Source organism: Esox lucius, chromosome 4 (assembly GCF_011004845.1).
Source record: "Esox lucius isolate fEsoLuc1 chromosome 4, fEsoLuc1.pri, whole genome shotgun sequence".
Classification (NCBI taxonomy): Eukaryota; Metazoa; Chordata; class Actinopteri; order Esociformes; family Esocidae; genus Esox; species Esox lucius.
Window position 1 is genome coordinate 17,080,328 of NC_047572.1, and position 19,051 is coordinate 17,099,378.

Here is a 19,051-nt window from a genome sequence, read left to right on the forward strand (position 1 = left end):
GCATTAATGAGAAATTGAACAGGTGTTCCTAATAATCCTTTAGGTGAGTGAATATTAATATTTACTATTCATCAAGTATATCAGGTGACATGATGACATTATCATAACACAAAGTTACTGTATGAACCATTTGACAAAGATCAAAATAGACAGCCAATACGAGATAGATATAAAGCGCACAAATGCACACAACATGTCTCTATTTTTTTCTTTAAACACAATGGAACAATTAATTACTGACTCCACTTTGTTCTTTTTTTAAATAAACTTTTTGCAACCCATTCTGTCATGCTGATATGTTGTGGCTGTATCTTTTCATTTTTACCGTTGCTGTGCTGAGAAACTGCTAAAGAAACACTCTCTGGATTAGCCATGTTAGATTATGGAGGTGTTAAAAACTCTGGATTAGTCATGTTAGATTATAAAGCTAACAAAGTGGCCCAGGTGTTGTTGCATTTTCACTCCACTCCATTTTGGTATACAAGGCCTGTCATTAGCTAACAAAACCCTATACCTCTGAGTGAACTGAAATGACCCAAATAAATGTATAGCTGTATAATATTAATACAAAAGGACTCCACAAATCCATTAAAAGCAATTCATTTTAATATACTAATACAAACTTTACAATTACATCACACTAGGTAGCAATGCGTTAAACAAACTCTATAATCAGCATTCAGTTGACCGTACCGTGCACATGGGAAGAGCATTTATATGGAAACATCAGTGTGACTGTGTGTAGTTCTGGATGTTGTCCACAGGGAATTTGTTATCCACTTCTAATAAGGTCTGTGTTTCATGTAGATGTAAATATCTAGGACAAGTTGACTTTTATCAATATTGGCTAAAAGCAAGCAAAGATATTTTTTGTAGGACTAATTGTTACAAATATGTTGACAAATGTCACCTTGTCGTGAAGAGAAATACAGACAAAATAAACAAAATACAGATCCTATTTGAAGCGTATTTAAAACTCTTTATGGAATAAATGCATGGTGAAATACGAAAAGAAACAGTATCACATTTTGCCACTAGGTTTTATGGAGATTATGACGCGTAGACTACTACAGTCTATAGTGATGATGGTGATGACAGATATTTTATGCTTGTTTGTGTGCGTTTACAGTATAGGCCTAAAGCAAATAGTTTGAATGATCGAGTGAGTGAATTAATGAGTGTGTGGAAATGTTCATGTTGTCCTGGATGCCTTTCAATCCCTGTGTTTGTTTGTTCCTGACCATTACTGTCACCAAACAAAGAATCGTCAGTCACTGCCAGTCTCAAACCCAAAACCCAGTCACAGCCGGTCTCAAACCCAAAACCCTTGTCAAACCCAGTCACAGCCAGTCTCAAACCCAAAACCCAGTCAAACCCAGTCACAGCCAGTCTCAAACCCAAAACCCAGTCAAACCCAGTCACAGCCAGTCTCAAACCCAAAACCCAGTCAAACCCAGTCACAGCCAGTCTCAAACCCAAAACCCAGTCAAACCCAGTCACAGCCAGTCTCAAACCCAAAACCCAGTCAAACCCAGTCACAGCCAGTCTCAAACCCAAAACCCAGTCACAGCCAGTCTCAAACCCAAAACCTAGTCAAACCCAGTCACAGCCAGTGTCAAACCCAAAACCTAGTTAAACCCAGTCACAGCCAGTCTCAAACCCAAACCCAGTCAAACCCAGTCACAGCCAGTGTCAAACCCAAACCCAGTCACAGCCAGTGTCAAACCCAAAACCCAGTCAAACCCAGTCACAGCCAGTCTCAAACCCAAACCCAGTCAAACCCAGTCACAGCCAGTGTCAAACCCAAAACCCAGTCAAACCCAGTCACAGCCAGTCTCAAAATCCAGTGATCTATTATATTGCCTCTAGTTGGACGTGGCTGCTTTCTCTCCACTCGGCCCTACTCCCACCTCCTCGTCAGCAGCTGCTGTCACCTGAATTCACAAAGATAGAACACCATGCAGTTAGCTTCAGGGACATCTATACACACACACACCTACGCACGATGAGTACTGAACAGTGGATTGACTCATTGTTCGTGATGTAATATTCATTTAAAGTTAAACAGAACATGCTTGGATCACCTGTCCAAACTGCAGCACTTTGAGTATGGTGGTTTTAACGTCCATGAGGCTCTCCTTGATCCCCTTCGCCAGGATGTAGCCTTCGCTGTCGGCCTCGGGGTTCTCCGGGTCCACGCCGTCCAGAGACGTCTGCAGATACCGCAGGCTCAACAGAACAGACATCTGTGGTGACATAACAGGAGTCAAAGGTCATGGACTAAGGAATTACATTTCAGGGCCACCTTGGAAGTGGGCGGGGGCATTGCTGTGCTAACCCAATCCCACTGAAAAACGGCCGCATCGTCGCACGGCACGCGTATTTTCCCTGCGTACCTGCAGGAGGATGACAGACAGAACCACCGGGCCGATGGCGTTCATGAGGCCCATGTAGTAGTCCACCAGGGCCTGTCTGCAGCCGCGGTTGTACAGGTTCAGCTCCTCACTCTGGTGCTCGTAGTTGTAGTGGGCAGCGTTGTTGGTCAGGCTGTACTGCAGGCAGGGCCGAGGAGAGGCAGGGTTACAGCAGCTGAAGGGGACACCGTCCACCAGGTAACGGCCGTCAATGTTGCTGCGCACGCGGCTGCAAGGGACACATGGAAAAGGTTTCACTGAGTGTTCCGTGCATCTTAACTTCACATGCATATCATTGATGTATAACACAGCTGTGGTTATGACTGTCATGTCCATTTGGGACACATCTATGGGTGAGCTTGTAGAGACAGGACGTATGCGGTATCGTCACCGATCAATCAGAGGGCTGTGGTTTATTTTTCCCACGGCCCCTCTTCACCTTCCACCTCACTCCTTAACTCCCTCTCACTCACTCTTTGACTTCTTTGGAGGTGAAGTCCAGATATCTGTTGCTGATCCATTGCACCTCGAACCAGTCCTTGTAGTTGGTGTTGCCGCAGCAACGCAGCTCCATCTGCAGTTTGTCGATGGTCTCTTTCTGAAAGCAGCGCCCCGGGACATCTGTGTCCCGGTAGAATCGGATACCGTTCCTCAGGCCCACCTTGGATCAGACACGGAAGAGCTCATAAGAGACAAGAGCTCATAAGAGAAAAGAGCCAAACCTCAATCCTCAACATTCTCTTCCAATCACCATGTTACAGAGCAAGCATGCATTTTGCATATGGCTTATCCTGGGAATCGAACCTCCTATCCAGGTGATGCAAGCTCTATTTTCAACCAACAGACATGAAGAGGACCATAGTGGCCCTTACCTTGAGTGACTCCTCAAGCTGTCCCTGCAGGGCGTAGCTGAGCACCACCGCAGAAAACAGCCAGACACACACCATCCAGGTCAGGCCATACCAGGGCAGGAGGAACGGCTTCCAGGGGGGGAAGCGGGCCGAGTGAAGGGAGTCTTGACATATCCGCCCAGCAACAATGTTGCTCCCAATTATTACCAAGCCCACCAGTATCAGAATGTTGGGCACCACATGGATCTCTGTGTTGTCCATCACCTGTATGGTCAAAGGCCAAGTCTGGGGTGATTTTACTGTACTGCTTATAACAAAGTAATAGCAATGGTCGACATTCCACTTGTAACACAGTAATCAATTACAATTATAATATCTATTAATAGAGCTTTATGGATGTACTGTATCATTCATGAAGGTATTTACCTTGGTGCACTTTCTCATAAAACAAAATGCTGAACGGTGAATGGTAGTGAGAACTGTATAATTATGTCCTATGTTGTTGCAAAAATAGCTAGCAATGCTAACAATATGCCCCTCGGTATGAACTGGCTAGTTAATCTCATACTGAATCTGAAATCGATTTGGTGACATTACAATTACGACACAAGTATTAACTATTAATGGTATTGTGGTTTCAAGCCTTAGTAATGCACCAAATCTTGATCAGCTCTCATTGAGGATGCATTGAGTTGAATGCTCTGTTGAATGTCACCCCCAAACCAATCGTTAATGGCCTTTTTACAAGGTCACCGATGGAAGCCATCTGTAATCAATGGTTTATTTAAAGGGATACCAGAGCACCAAACATACGCACTTTAGGGGAGAGGTTAGAACCTTGGATGTGTAGAGTGCGGCTTCTATTGACCCCCCCTCCCCCTCCGCCTCGACCTTCCTACATGTACAAACCACATAGCATGAGTCATAAGCACAGCCACATAATCATGCAGAAATAAACCCCCTTGAAGTCCTTCCAGACTCCTACTGCAGTATGAATGGAGCTTTGATAGGTGAACTGTCTGTAAGACAGATGCAACACTGAGAGACAGAGAAACAAGTGTTCAATTGAACCAGCCAAGTACGACTGCCACAGCAACTGTCTTGAGACAGACAGCAGACAGACAGGTGTGTACCATGTGTTTTCTGTGCGCGTCTAAAGTGAGATATACAACAGAAGTGTCATTTGCAATAGGAGAACAGTTGTGTGTGTGTGTGTTGCAGTATCAGACAGTACCTCGGCTCTGCGTAGGAGCTCGGTCTTGAGGTACACACCCAGGGAGAAGGTGAAGGCCCCGGCCAGCACGGTCACCCAGGTTAGCAGCCACAGACCCTGGGCCAGGCGCACACGCCTCGGGAGTGAGAACCGCAGCTTCAGCAGGGCCATGGCCCGTAAGCACAGTCGTCACGCGGGAGAGAAAGACAGGGATCGACAGCGGGACAAGAGATGGACAAGAGATGGAAAAGAGTGGCGATGGGAAATTTGGGAGAGAGAAAAAAGGGAAATTTGGGAGAGAGAACTAGATTCAAAGAAGGAAAGTTCTGGGCAAAAAAGATGGACTACTTAGATTCATAGGAGTAGTATATGTGAAGGTGGTTGTATTAGAGATTGGTACGGCTTGGCCTTTCTGGAGTGCGTTGAGGAGTTATTGTCAAGTTGATCTCCTGTATGTTGTTGAGATAAGAAGGGCGAGCCGTCTGATGGTACACATCTAGTGCTGGTTGGGACGGTAATCCAAAACTTTCAAGTGGAAAGAACAAAAATAGAAACCTTCAAAAGTAATCCAGCTGAATTTGTGAGACAGAAAAAGTGAAGGCTAAGAAAATTATACATTTAATAGATTTCTGATAATCCACCGTTTTTTTGGACCACAAAACAAAGATTCAGAAAATCATCAGGGAATGGTTTCACAAAAACATACTGCCTTCAATTCACACGTACTGTGGATGACGATCAACCCTCCGAGTTTGTTTTTCGATGAAAGATATTTGGTGTATTTGCAGTGTGCCCTTAAATTCCAGAGGTGCCCATAGTGGAGGACACTGATAGCCAATGTGAAGGCTACAGTCCTGTGATATGATAATCTCTTATCATAGTCACTGGGATCCTATTAGGACTGGAGCACCAATGGGAAAGCAGGGCAGTGTCTGATCAGCAAACCTGCTCAGGGCCTACATGTGGGTACTGACAACTGTTACAGGTTGACTAAGAGAGAGTTCAGACCAGGGAGGGGGAGGGCCGTGACTACAGTTCATACAGGTAGCTAATATGAGATGGATAAAGCTTACATACTGAGGGACTGGGGGAGGGGCGGAAGGAAAGAAAGATAGAGAGAGAGGGAATGGTGGCTCCCCAACAGGAAGTGGGTCATGTATGGGAGAAAGAGAAATCAAGAGAACCTTGTCAGACGTCTTCAGAATTTCTTCTTTTATTGATCTACAACAGGAAACGTCTTTGGGGATGACAGCAGTTTTGTACAGTTTTATATAGAGAGACTTTATAAGCATAGAGAGTCTAGTGTTCAGACTGCAATATAGTAATGGTAGCTGGATCAATATTATTCAAATATGAAGGTTCATAGGCTTACTAGAGCTTTTAAAATACCATTCCGTACATACTCCTCTGAGAATCACATATTTCTTATATCTAGAGTGTAGTTATCCCATGGTTCTTTTGCATATAACCTTCCCACAATGTTCTGGGAATAATGCAGGATAAGTACTTGGATTTGGAATATTCACAACACATTTAAGCAATTTTACAAACATGTATATATATATTTTTTTTTTACCTTCCTAAAAGTTGAAAACGTGTTTACTTTTAATTACATTTTTGGTAAGGTTAAGCAGCAACATTCTCCAACTGATGTGACTAATTATATATTTAACACAACAATTCTTACAGGTTAGTCATGATTTCAAATAGCTCAGATGATGATAAGAAACAAATTTCCTCTGTAGTTATTTTAGTAATTCAGCAGAAAGTTTTTATAGGTTTTGTAATCCTGGCAGCAGCATACCAACAGTGACCTGAAGGACCTTCAGAGGGCAGTCCAAACTGGCTCAGTGCCACCCAGGGTGTATGCTAGCTAAATTGTGTTTACTCGCTATGGATTGCTCTCGCTCCACCATTGCATGTGTGCAGTGAATACTTCCTGGTTGAGGGAACAGTGTATAACAAAGTAGGACACAATCTTTGACTGTCCCAAAACTGCTCTGGAGTTGCTGCGATGAGGCAAGAACATAATTGCAAATCAGACACAACTAGCGGGGGGGGGGGGGTCTAGATACATGTTAGTAGTGCAATGAATTAATTCAATATTTTCACTGAGATGTTGTTTTTAGAAATTGTGTTTTCAGTTAACTTTCTCTATATATATTTGAAAAACTCGATAGATAATTCAGATTGTGTCAAAATAAAAATGTGTTTTCATGATAATACAAAATGTCTTGGAGTTGAAAATTGTTAATAAGCAAGCAACGTCATGAAAATAAAATTCTTGAAACATTCAGTGAATTTTTTTGAAAAGTTATTTCAAAAACTTTTAAATAATCATTTATTTTCTTTCAATCATTTATTTTCTTAGAGCAGCAATTGGTCCACCCATGAAAACTTTAAAGGACCATAGTAAAACGTTCTCTGAACCACACTGAAACCTAAAAGTCAATGTTACCAGAGTAGGCTACATTTACCCACTTCAGGATAAATTTCCACCACCAATGTCAAATGAGTAAACATGTGTTCCCAGAAAATATATAGGTACCAACTGAGCTAGCTGGAGTCTTCAATCTTAGATTATAGTGTCTAGGCATAACTAAATTTGAATCTGGAATTCTGGGTCACTTTATAAGGGAAAAGACAGACTGTAGAACATTTATAATCAATGTACAAAAATGCATTGTTAAATTCTAATACTTTCATCACCAAGACAATGCTGAGACAATGGAAAGAGATGAAAAGAGATGTCATGGGTATCTAATATGCCATCAGTCAAATGTATAGAGACATTTAGTGAGTAAAACAAATGCAAAACTACAGACCTCAAACCGTTAAAAACATCACAATCTGAAAGCCTTATGGAATAGCACGTTACAACTACAAATAAGTAAGGAGGTTCCTCTCTCTTGAATTGGTTCCCTCCTCAGTCAGCCTTGTGGCCCCTCCCTACCCCTCGGTTCCCATCTTCTGGGTGCGTCAGTCGGTGCATGAAGTCGTCCAAAACCCTCTGGGCTGCCAGATAGGACACATCAACAACACCACCTTGGTCATTCTCAGCTGCTCTGCCAGGCCCCCCTACAGCCCCTCTGACAGCATGCCCAGTATAACCCTGCCCCCCTGCACTCGACTCCACCGAAGGACAGGTGTGGCGGGAGGGGTCAGTGTGGAGCTGGTAGTTGACAGGCTGTCTGGCTGTTTGACTGGCGGCTATCTTCTTGTAGACAGCAATGCTGATGTCGGCGACAGAGAAAGGAGGACTAATCGGGCGAAAATCTGCATTTCCTGTTTGACGTTTCCCAACATATCCCTCCTCTTTCTGTTTCCAAGGCAAAAAAGCAGTGACCCGGGGAGGATCAGCCTCAAACTCCCCCACTCCTGCCCCTCCACGGTCCGAATCTTTCTCCTCCACTTTTTGAGCATTACACTGGCTGTTGTCTGTGGATTGGTCAGTTTTTAAGGCATTCCTCAGGAACTGTTTGACAGCGTCTCCGGAGTCAAAGTGTTTCTCCAGGAGCTCCTTGATCAGACAGGGAACCTGAAGGATAGCACAGAAACCTGTCAGTTCATAAATTAAACAACAGATATAGAAACAACAGCAGAAGACGTGCAGTAACTGATTGTGTGTGTTGGGGGTTGGCAAAAGCTGAACATGAGCTGGTGAGATTATACGGTATTTTATTTTCATATAGGAGCACATCATTTACACAAATCATTCTCCTGTTTTTCCGTGTCTGTGTGGCCAGCTGGCCAACAAGGCAAGTGTGGGTTAAGAATTTGTATGACTGTGGAACAGCCAAGTACTATTGATCTGTAGATGGTGCTGTGCTCACGTTGATGTTCTCCAGTGAGGCAATGGTTTCGTTGGCTTGCTCCAGTTCTGTGCTGAGATGGGTTATGCGCTGCTGCATGTACTTCCTCTCAGAGGCGAGGCTTTCGGTCTGCAGACACAGCGCAGGAGACATGACTCAGCACAACACATTTTGTTACAGGCAGTGAACGGGGAGAAGGATTGAGGGTAGTCTTTGAATGCCTGGCACATTAAGCTATAAAGTGGGGGTTTGTTACCAAGTAGGCAGGGCTATTTCTGGACTCTAATCTTACCGCTGAGTGTAGTTTCTCGCCCAGAAAGCTATTGGTGTGCTGCGTGTCTGTGTGTGTCTCCTGGATCCTGAGGGTAGAGGGAGATAGCATCATAACACCTTCTGACCTATGACCCTAAGTGTTCGTTGGTCAACAGGCTACAAAAGGCAGAGAATAAGTCCTATCAACCAGAGCTACCGATGTGTGGAATCTGCCTGGTAGAAAAATAATTATAAACGCAAGAACCCCTAAGGGCTCTTCTATACATGGTTGACAAAATTATTAAATAAGATTAACTCTGCAATCAGTAAATAAGTTATTAGGACATCCCTGGCATATCAGAAGGTTGTATTATGGCCCCCCTGATGTCCTGAGACATCCCATTTTCTTGGGCTGTCACTAAAGCACAATTATCCATTTTTTTTAAACACAGTATTTCACACCATCGCCATAATCACAATAACCATTTGTTGATATCATTAGCCCAGACCTCTTGAACCTCTCCTTCATGTGGCTAAGCTCCTCCCTGGTCCTTGCTAGCTCTGCCTCCAGGCTCTCTATGCAGACCACAGCTTGCATCAGGTTCTGGTGCAGCTCAGTATTCTCTTCCTGCAGTGCTCTGTTTACATAGAATCATGGGAGATAGAGTTTTACTAAAATTGTGCACAGTCAGAATTCCTAATAAGACAATTCTAGCACATTATATGTGGTAGGCATAGCTTAAGTTGTAGATATTCCATTTCACATAGCCTTGTTAATCCAGACTCACTGCTGGTTTTAATTAACCATGCTACATACATTTCTCAATTTTTAAAATGTTTTACATCAAGCCTTACTGATAAAAGTAATAATAGAGCTCTTGAACCTATTAGTAGAATAAATAGGAAATGTCTTATAATAATAAAAAAGGATTTAAAAAAAGATGCACTCTCAAAAGTGCAACAAAGAGGAAACTTCCACTCACTGGAGTTCACCTGTGTCACCCATCAAGGCCTATAGAGAGAGAGATGCAAAATGATAAGATGAGAAATTATGATTATGTTTTTCAAATTAAAACTCAAAACATATTAGTCAGATTAGTACTGGTATCGGCAAAGAAAATCGATTGATATTTGACTCATTACAATACATAAATTGCTTTGAACATTGCTTTTATGGGTAATTCTTAGAAAATGTTGGCTTTTCTGTCCCTGCCTTAACCACCAGGAAAAACATTAAAAAGTGTCAGATACTGACACAAAATACATGTTTTTAATTGAAGTGTTTTATTGTTCATAAAACATATGTAACACAGTTACATTGCAAGCTATTTTTTATATATTTTAGACCACAAGAAAAGGCTATCCTTCAAAACGCAGTGCTCAAACCATAAGTGGAATTGTAAAAATAAGCCACAGAGTGGGCGACAATCACTTCAAAGGAGTTGGCTAGGAGTGGAACAATGATGCACTGATCAAAAATGGCCTCTACTAGAAGGTGGCAAGAAAGAAGCCATTACATAAAAAGTAAAATCTGAAAGCATGAGAGTTTTGTGGTCAGATGTGACCAATATACATTTCTTTGGCCATAACTCAAAGTGATATGAGTGGTGCAAATATAACTCCACCGAAGCATCAATACACACCATCCCTACTCTAAAGGATGAGGCTGGCAGCATCATGCTGTGGGGACGCATATCATCCGCAGTGACAGGGCATCTTGCTCAAATTGAACTTAAAATACAAGAAAAGAAATAAATGTAGATACTGCAAGAGAACTTGCTTCAGTCCGCTAAAAAAAGGAAGTTTGTACCTTACTTTTATTCATTAGTAAATAATGTAAAGATATTACAATAAAACTTTGATGAATCAACCTCAAGTATTTCTAATGTTACAACCAAAAACACAATGTGAGAAATTGAAAAATGATTAACTATTATCTGACTATAGGTTTTGGTGTAAAAAAAAAGATATAGTTTTTTGAGAATGTGCTCTCCAAAAAGCACAATTTTATTCTAGAACGACCCATATAATAGAGTTCAGTGTATAGCACACTTTGTAATGAAGTTTCAAAACTGAACTGAATGTTCTTTGGACATAGATCAAAGGGACAGAAAGAATAATAGGAGCATGACAGAGCCTAAGGGAATGATTATTGAACTTCATTCTGCTCCAGGAAAAGCAATTGATTGTGCATCAGATACGAATCAGTGAAGTTAATAAAGTAAGAGTCACAGCAGGGCTACCCTGGATCTCTCTGCACTCGCTGGCACTCAGGCACTCAGCTTGGTTTGATCCCAATGCATCAAAATGTCTGTAATGGTTACCCGTTACCTACATACGTTTCAGTGCATTTTAGCAGCGTAAAAGACCGATATGCTATTAAAAAAGGCACCATATCCTAATCACTCCTATATTCCTTTCTTGATAGGAGACTCTGATTGATTTATCATGTAACTCCTATAAAGGTGTTCAGTCGGTTTGTGTGCAATTTACTTTACTCTATATTTGGGGTAACTATCTCTAGTTAAACTTTGTCTCTTTGACTCCCGTCGCATAGTTGACATCAGTTACACTGACCCTGTGTGATTTATGATGCCAGTGGTGGATGGAGGAGCTGTGGCGGTCACTCTGCTCAGAGCTGGGGCTGGTCACGTCTTGGTCTCTGTTCCGGAGTGAGCCGCACTTGCTGGACGGAGACTCGGACTCGGGCCCTGGTATTGGAGGAGGGGAGTGTGTGCGAATCGGGGTGCGGTGGGGTAGCTGGGCGTTCGGGAACGCAGGTGGGCTATGGCTGGGCCTGTTGCTCCGGTCGCTGTGTTTGTTGCCACGGCGTTTGTGGCGGCTGGGCTCTGGGCTGGAGCTGGCAGTACCGTCGGTAGGAACGGGGCAGTGCCGCCCATGCCTATCCCCAACAGGACCCTGGAAGTCAGGCAGGGTGGCTGGTTGGTCTTCATAGCCTTGCGGTGGGTGGAGTGGGTAGGGTTGGCTAGGGAAGCGCATTGTGGGGCTGCCTGGACAAGAAGTGTAGTTCATGCTTTCATAACCAAACTTTGAAGGAAGAGATACTTTCCTTGGTGGCGACTCATTCCTCAGTTTCCTTGGCAGAGCCTGTGGTTTAGTGGCTGGCTCCCTCTCCTCAGCCTGCCCATCGCCCTGCTTTTTCGGGGGAAGCTGGGGTTGAATCTTTGGTTGAGATTTGGGGGACGCTGGGGCTTTGGTTGGACCCGGTCCAACTGTCTCGACAGGGACCCCCAGAGTATTGAGACGAGCCGGGCAGATGACCTGTTTAGTGATCTCATCCAGGAAGGCAGAAAACTGTATCTTCCCCTTTAACATGTTCTGCCTGGCTGCATCCCTCAGAGCCTCCACATCCTGTATCTTCCCCTTAGTATCGGCCTTGCCAGCCACCCGGGGGGAGAGCACCTCCATGGACTTGGCCTTGCGGATGTCCAGCCGTGCCTCCTTGTTCTTCAGGATGCCTTTACTGGGCAGCTGGATGGAGGACACCGCCCTCTTTGGGCCAGCTAGGATCTCTTCACTGAAGGCTAGGCTCCTGCCCAGGCTGGCTGTCTTGTAGAGGCGTCCGTGTTTTAGGTGAGGGGGTGTCCGTTCTTTACCCCTCTCAGTGCCAGTGTTCTGCAAAAGCCCCTCGTCACTACGGCTGTGACCCCTGTTGAGCTCAGCATAGTTGGGCTGGTGTGCTCCCCTCCCCTGAGCCTGACTCTGGGGTCCAGGGCTGCCTCCGCCAGGCATTCGACCCAGTTTGACAGTAGCAAACGCCTGCGGCTCGCTGTCGTCGTCCCGGAACTGTCGACCTGCTGCAATGTTGGAGCAGGACACGGTATGCTGCAGCCGGCTGGCGCGCTTAAGTGAGAACGGGTCATCGATACAGTCCTCTGAGGACCATTCGGTGGACGAGTGGGGGGATGATGAGAGGGACGAGGAAGATGCTCTGGAGAGGGTGACGGTGGTGTGGTGGTCCAACATCTCGTCGTTGTGAAAACGGTGGTGGGCATGATGAATGCGGTGCTGTTTATGGGTTGGTTCCTGGTCGTTTTGGAGATGGTGACCATGGTGAAGGTGCTGACCAGGGCCTTCAGTGATGTGTACCTCATTGTCCCCTAACCTGCTGTAGCTTATATGAAGAGATGAAGTGGTAAACATGCATTCCTTTAACAACCAGAGTCAGCAGTCGCATCCATCAAATAAGCATTCCCTAATGATTGTTACAAATAAAAGAGGAATTGACACATCATCTTACCTGTGTGTCTCCTTGTCTTGACTGCGGTGTTGGTGTTGATGATCTGGGACATGGCGTTGCCCTCGTGCTTTCATTCCATCCAGAGGAGGACTATGAACCGGTGTAAAAAACCTCTCCATCATCTGTCTCTTTCCTGCAGGGAGGTCATCGATCACCTCCGGGTGTCTCCTGTGTAAATAGTGTTGATCAGCTTCGGGTCTCCATCTGGGGCTGCGCTCTCTGTCCCTGTGCCCGTCTGATGCAGCCCTCTTGGGTCTGACTGCTCCCTGTCTGTCAGTTTCAGAGATCATAGCTCCGCAGCAGAAAACAGACTGTCCTTGACAACCATCACTTAGTCAGAATCAGTCCTAGACAACCATCACTTAGTCAGAATCAGTCCTAGACAACCATCACTTAGTCAGAATCTCCCCATATTTTTAAATGAAAAATTATCAGTCATTCAGTATTTCAACAAATGCTTACATTTCTAAAGGAGTCTTGGTGGATGGAAAGTAATTGTTGCTATTAAGTATCCAGCTTTTATGTTTCTCCAGACAGTTTATTAGCCTCAGATCTCCGTCTGTCCCCCTCACACTCAAAACCTAGAATAGATGGGTGACAGTGTTAGGGGTAAGTGTAGGTTTGCCTAGCCACCTCCCTGACCTTACATCGGTCAAACAGCATTGAATCCTGATGGAATGAGGTTTCATCGAACCAAATGAAACTGTGAGATTGACAACTGTCCTTGTAAATGCAGAACACTATCGAACTGACACTGTAGGAACAAGAACATTAGTGCAGTTTGTTTAGCCCATGGTCACTCCTGTCATGCGCATAGCCCTATTATCATTGATTATTATGGATTATATGTAGGACATTTCCCAGTTTCACTAAAGTCTGTCTGAGTGTGACGTTATGTGCAGCCTGGGGGGCATTTTATTTGTTGCAGTATGACAGAATGTGTGCCCATACATGTCCTCCCAACTCCAGCTGAGTAATATGAGCTAATTCACTTGTAATGCTGCTTATGCATTCACTATACTGTGAAAAAGGCTACTATTAATAAGCACATAGAATGTTTTCGCCAATGAGTGGCTCTTTAGAACACTGTCTACAAAATGGCCTCCAAAGATGGCAACCATGATGTACAACCTATCAATTCCAAACAGTGGTTTTCAGGCATTAACAGTGTGAAAATACATTTTAACCAGTACAAAGATGCTGTTTAAACTCCACAAGACAATACATGATTAGATTATTTTGAGGTCGTGATGAGAGGCTGAAACTAGCAATATCCAGAGGACAGAACTCCTGCAATCATTGATCAACAGATGAGTTGCCTAAGGGAGGGTTGGCAACACTATTAATCAATGGTGATAACAGCTTGCTGCCTAGTCCAGCCCTCTAGAAAGTGAAACACAACTTCTGATAGTGTTTTCACCTTGAGTGATTGATAAGGACACATTATAACATTTCTACAGTAATGTGTAATGTTTTGTGTAAGCATGTGTGCGATCTAATAAAATAAATGTAGTGCCCACTATTTTTGAGTAATAAACAGTAGGTGCTAGGCTTTTGCTTCTAGCAACACGTATGTTCTAGGCAATATTATTCTAGGCTACTCTCCATCAGCATGTTAGGCCAATCAGGGCATGTCCTATGATGTCATTATGATGATGATGTCAGTGTGATAGAGACTGAACTGCTTACTCAGAGCCAAATACAGGCTCTGGGCCTACTGGTTGTTTTTAGAGATGGTCTTCCTATTTATTTACTGCAGTAGGTGGCATTTACCAAGTAGCTTTGTGCCATCTAGTGGTGAATGAAAATAAATTCCCCTCCCCTCTAGAGTCTGTGCAGTACTTTTCCATGCAGATACACAATCATTGCCTACCAAACACTCTTTTTTATCTCAATACTCTAGTGTTGAATGTTACAGACGTGATCAATTTGAGACATAACATATCCTTGACTGTCCTGATATAACATATAGGCCTACATAAAGAAAATGTTTCACTTATATTCCTGTTATTCCATCAAGTTGATGTGGCACACTATTTTGGGGGCTTTAATGAATGATACACTTTCACAGCATGTTATATTGATTACATGGGCACCAAGTTTTTTCTGATAATATTTGAAACCCCATGATTCATGGAGCGTACACCTCCTATTACTTATTTGCATAGAGTTTATTATAAGCAATTACATTTTCCTCTGATGGTATTTAGACTACACATGTGTTACGAAACATGTTTACTTTTTCTGACAGTATTAGCTAGCAATTCGAAAATGTTTACATCGTTACGAAGTCCAGTGTACGATTGTTTTGGCTTGTACACAACGACTTCAACATCAATCAAATTCAAATTCAGCAATGCAGTATAAGGGAAGTAGATCCGGTAGAATGAACCAGTGAATTCCAGTTTAATCCGGTCTGTAAGGACTGTTCACATCTACTTGATTCATCCGAGTACCGAATGCTTTGACGTCAGCAAGCATTGTTTGAAAAGTTGTTTTCCAATGAACTGTTACCAACCAATTCTTAATAATAGTGGCATCGATAACAGTAGCACTTAATCATTTTGGCCAGATTGACACTATTTATAAAGTTTCTGGTGGCACATTAGATTGAAGAAATTGGCACATTTGTATATGCTCCCATCCACTGTCTCTTGACGTCTTTGTATGATCAAACAACACATATTAGGTATATAATCTTGTGTTTAATGGTGAAGTAAAAAGTATCGTTAAATTAAAGTACGCAACGGCCAAAAACAGATTTGACATACGTGGACCTATTTCGTAGAACCAAACGGTCGGAGGTATTCTCCCTGTGATGTTGGCCGCATCACAACCAGCTTATAAAAGTGGCCCGAACCCCCATCTTTTCCAACCTCTGCATTGATGGGCGGTCTTCGTGGTTAGATGGCGGTTGGTTCGTTGTGGTTTTTATTTGAATTCTCTAAAGCTTTTGTCTTTACGTTCAGACATTTTTGTTGTAATTAACGTTGCTATACTAGGCTTCATAAAAGGAAAGTATTATGGTAGTTTTGTTGGACTATTGGGTATGCGAAATAGGTAGTAAATCGTTAATGCTATTACTTAGCTGTTTTAGCATGTCATTCGACGACTAAGTTGATTCGTTATCTCATTGTGTTCCAGTATTATTGCTGAGTAACTGTACATTCTTCGTTATCATTGTTTTTAGAAAAAACAATACTGGTTTTAAAACGTTCTTCAGTAGTTAGGTAGCTACTGTATTATTACTGTGAAGTGTCTACTGACAATGTTATCGATATTCGTAGCGAGATTGTTACGTGGCAGTGTCATATGTTTTTCCTTTATAGGGGCAATAACTTGAAATGAATTACCCAGATTAGGGACTACGCCCTATTTCGGTTGTGTTTTAATTTAAAACCAATTACTTAAGTTAACATTCTAGCAAATTCCATTTGGATTAGCTAGCGTATTAGTCGATATGGCCGCGCCATGATGGCGCAGTTTTAGACGATTCAAAATGGCGGTGTGTGAAGCTGTGATGGCTGAAAATAGATATGCGTGATGGTGCTGAAAACATTAGGTCACTTGGCCTGTAGTGTAGGCTACTATTTAAAAAAACTATTTTTTTATTAGTACTGTTGAATGAAACTAGTTACCAGACGAGCAATATAGCTAAGAGAATGTGGCAAACGGAGTATTGGAGTTGGCTAAATATAAAGGACATTGGGTGTCTATGAAGCTTCTGGGCTAATTAAATTGTAATCGATGAATCTACAAATGATCAAGGCAATTATTTGAAGAGTTGTGAAGCTTTGTATTAGTTGGAGGCCTCAATTTAGCTGGTTACTGGACCTGTCTCGCTATATTGAAGATGTTTGAAGCCTTGGCTATCCAGCTGAACAAATTTAAATTATCGAATGCAAAGCCTTGTACAGTTTAGTTACTTCAATGAAGAACAAGTCATAATGTGTATTAAAGTGATTTGATCGCAATCAACAGTAAGGAAAAACTATGGTATCAAGACAAGAACATTTGAAGTCCTGAAGTCAGCTAAACTGAACAATTTAAATCAAGAAATATTACATCTGCTTTATATAAAAAAAATATTGTGCTAAAGTGAAGAATATATTACTGCTTATATATTGAAAAAGTATTTGTGAAACTGTAAGAAGAGTTTCAAGACAACCTTATTAGAAGCTGTGAAGCATTAACTAGTCAGCTTATTTAAAGAATGAAAATTGGACGCATGTCCTTTTTTGGGAGTTTTATAGCAACTTGCAAAATGCATTCTACCTAAACAGCAATATTTGCTGGCGCATTTGGCTTTTTTTTTTTTTATAACAAGTGGGAAATTCTTATTGCTGAAGATGAGCCTTTCATTAATAGCTGATGAAATGTCAGAAGAGTGGCTTTGGGCTGAAGTTGTCAATTTTATTTTTTTAAACTTTTTTTTTAAACCTAAAATGAAGAACAGGCTGTGATTTAAGAAGTTACCAAGCCGTGTATTTGTTTGGCAAACTAAATATTGTCAGAAGAGTTTGATCAGTTCTTTTCAGCTACTTAAAGAAAATTATACTTAAACCCAAGAACAAGATGTCTATCGAAGTAGTTTCTGTGAGAGCACTAGTATCAATGAATTGCAAGCTTAATGGGGCTGAAATGTGATATTATCACGCCTCTGGACTTTTTCTAAACCGTTGGCTCTAGTTAGCGAAGAAAAGAAGAATTACCGGAGGAGAATGGACTGAGTTTGAGGCACGGGGGGGAAGGACTTAGTTAGTTAGCAGTTTGATCGGGGAGGAAGAAGGATTTCAGGATCAGAGAGGAGCCAGGACCAGGGGAACTGAGGACCAGCGGGAGCCAGGCAGGATCGTGGGAGGAGCAGAGGGGACCCAGTCAAGCGAAGCAGCCGGGTGTCCTTCAGAGGGCAGGGTAGCAAGCGCCACTGTGGGCCGCGAGGGGAGCAGAACCGTGTCAAGCAGCGTTGTCCAGAGCCAGCCAGTGGGTCCCAGCAGCAGTGAGGCAGACCAGTTAAAGGGCAGACGAGTTAAAAGGGCCAACTAGCTTCGCAAGTCATGAGTGTTTGGTTTGTATGATGGGTATAGGTATAACGGTAACATTTAGTACAACATCTTTCAATCCTAACTTCAAATCACGGAACACAATTGCTCGCAAAGTTTTTCTTCCTCTTTCAGGCAAAGGTGTGGTAACGTGTTTATTTTCCTGATCGCAACCCCTTCCTGTGTGTGCGCGCGCGTGCGCTGAATGTGGTGCCTGCTGTGATGAGTCCGCCTGGCCTTCTTGGTAGTGCGCTGGCAAGAGGATCGTGTTAAAGGACTTCACCCTCCTGCAGCGCAGATGTAGTGCCCACTATGCGGAGGAGATTCTCCTGTCGTTGAATTCAATAGGTCAAATCCCCTGAGGTGGTCCACATGGGAATGTGTTGAGTGGACGGTCTTCTCCTGTACATCCATACCGTGACGCCCCTTTGGTGCTGAGCAGCTACTTCTGCTGGTTGAAGTGAGCAGTGAGTTTAAATGCATGATATGGTCACGTGGGGAGTAACTATTCCCCTGACTAAATGCCAAATTTAAAATTGATTTGCCTTGTATCGGTTACTGAAAAGGGCTCATTCCTCAATTTGCATTTAGTCTGGATTTTTGTTGCGCTAAATGTAGAGAATCTGTTGGTAGTGGGGGGTGGGGAAACGTCTTCCGAGTTCTTCTTTTCACAGGCTCGCCACTTAAAGCTGACCATCCAAGGGAGTCCCCCTCTGTAGTACTACCCACCTAAATCAAAGTGAATCCCTCACGTAAACAATAGTTCGAAGGATGGATCAAGCCGTTAAAGGGTTTTAGGAAGGTATTATGTACTGGTTTTCTGTAGTATAATACATTTTAAATTGTTGCCGTATTTATGTTAAGTGTTCCTGTTCCCATGCATTTTATTCGGGATACACATTTGGGTTTTGGGGGGTGGGTTGTGGGGGTGTTAATCCAAATCTCTTCCTAGAATTCTTTCACACAGCTTCGCGTACAGTGGCGTTAAAAGATCCAAATGGCTAGCATTGAGGTTTCAGGAGGAAGGAATCAACCAGGTGGTCCACGCGTTTCAGGTGGACGTTTTGCCTTGTGGTGTAGATTCCCCTCAGTATCTACTAGGTCTCCAATGGTGTAGCAAGAGGAGAGCCACATTTTGGGAAATCAACTATTCTCCCACGGATTGTGGTAACCGTTGCCTTTAGATTGATAAAATATCCTGGAGTT

General features: G+C 43.0%; 2 protein-coding genes across 5 annotated transcripts; both read right to left on the reverse strand.

Annotated features, from left to right (window-relative positions):
* Positions 1 to 588: 588 nt before the first annotated feature.
* Positions 589 to 4,718, reverse strand: rom1b (retinal outer segment membrane protein 1b). Of its 2 annotated transcripts, none has more exons than XR_004575666.1 (7): positions 4,500 to 4,718; positions 3,287 to 3,529; positions 2,888 to 3,075; positions 2,397 to 2,643; positions 2,085 to 2,246; positions 1,810 to 1,934; positions 589 to 1,587 (listed from the first exon to the last, which is right to left on the reverse strand). XR_004575666.1 is itself a non-coding variant. In XM_034291689.1 (7 exons), the coding sequence occupies exons 1-6, from the start codon at positions 4,647 to 4,649 to the stop codon at positions 1,866 to 1,868; spliced, it is 1,059 nt and encodes a 352-aa protein (XP_034147580.1). In that variant the 5' UTR covers positions 4,650 to 4,718; the 3' UTR covers positions 589 to 1,743; positions 1,821 to 1,865. The 2 variants fall into 2 exon arrangements, 1 of the variants encoding a protein (XP_034147580.1); XM_034291689.1 differs by having other exon boundaries at positions 589 to 1,743; positions 1,821 to 1,934.
* Positions 4,719 to 5,672: 954 nt separating this feature from the next.
* Positions 5,673 to 13,477, reverse strand: LOC105026710. Of its 3 annotated transcripts, XM_010898345.4 has the most exons (8): positions 13,266 to 13,476; positions 12,804 to 12,971; positions 11,120 to 12,677; positions 9,526 to 9,554; positions 9,052 to 9,180; positions 8,583 to 8,649; positions 8,312 to 8,419; positions 5,673 to 8,016 (listed from the first exon to the last, which is right to left on the reverse strand). In XM_010898345.4, coding segments are annotated over exons 1-8 (2,673 nt in total). In that variant the 5' UTR covers positions 13,268 to 13,476; the 3' UTR covers positions 5,673 to 7,404. The 3 variants fall into 3 exon arrangements, with proteins under 3 accessions (XP_010896647.2, XP_019901383.2, XP_034147579.1); XM_020045824.3 differs by having other exon boundaries at positions 11,120 to 12,671; positions 12,804 to 13,477; XM_034291688.1 differs by having other exon boundaries at positions 12,804 to 13,476.
* Between the last annotated feature and the right edge of the window lie 5,574 nt (positions 13,478 to 19,051).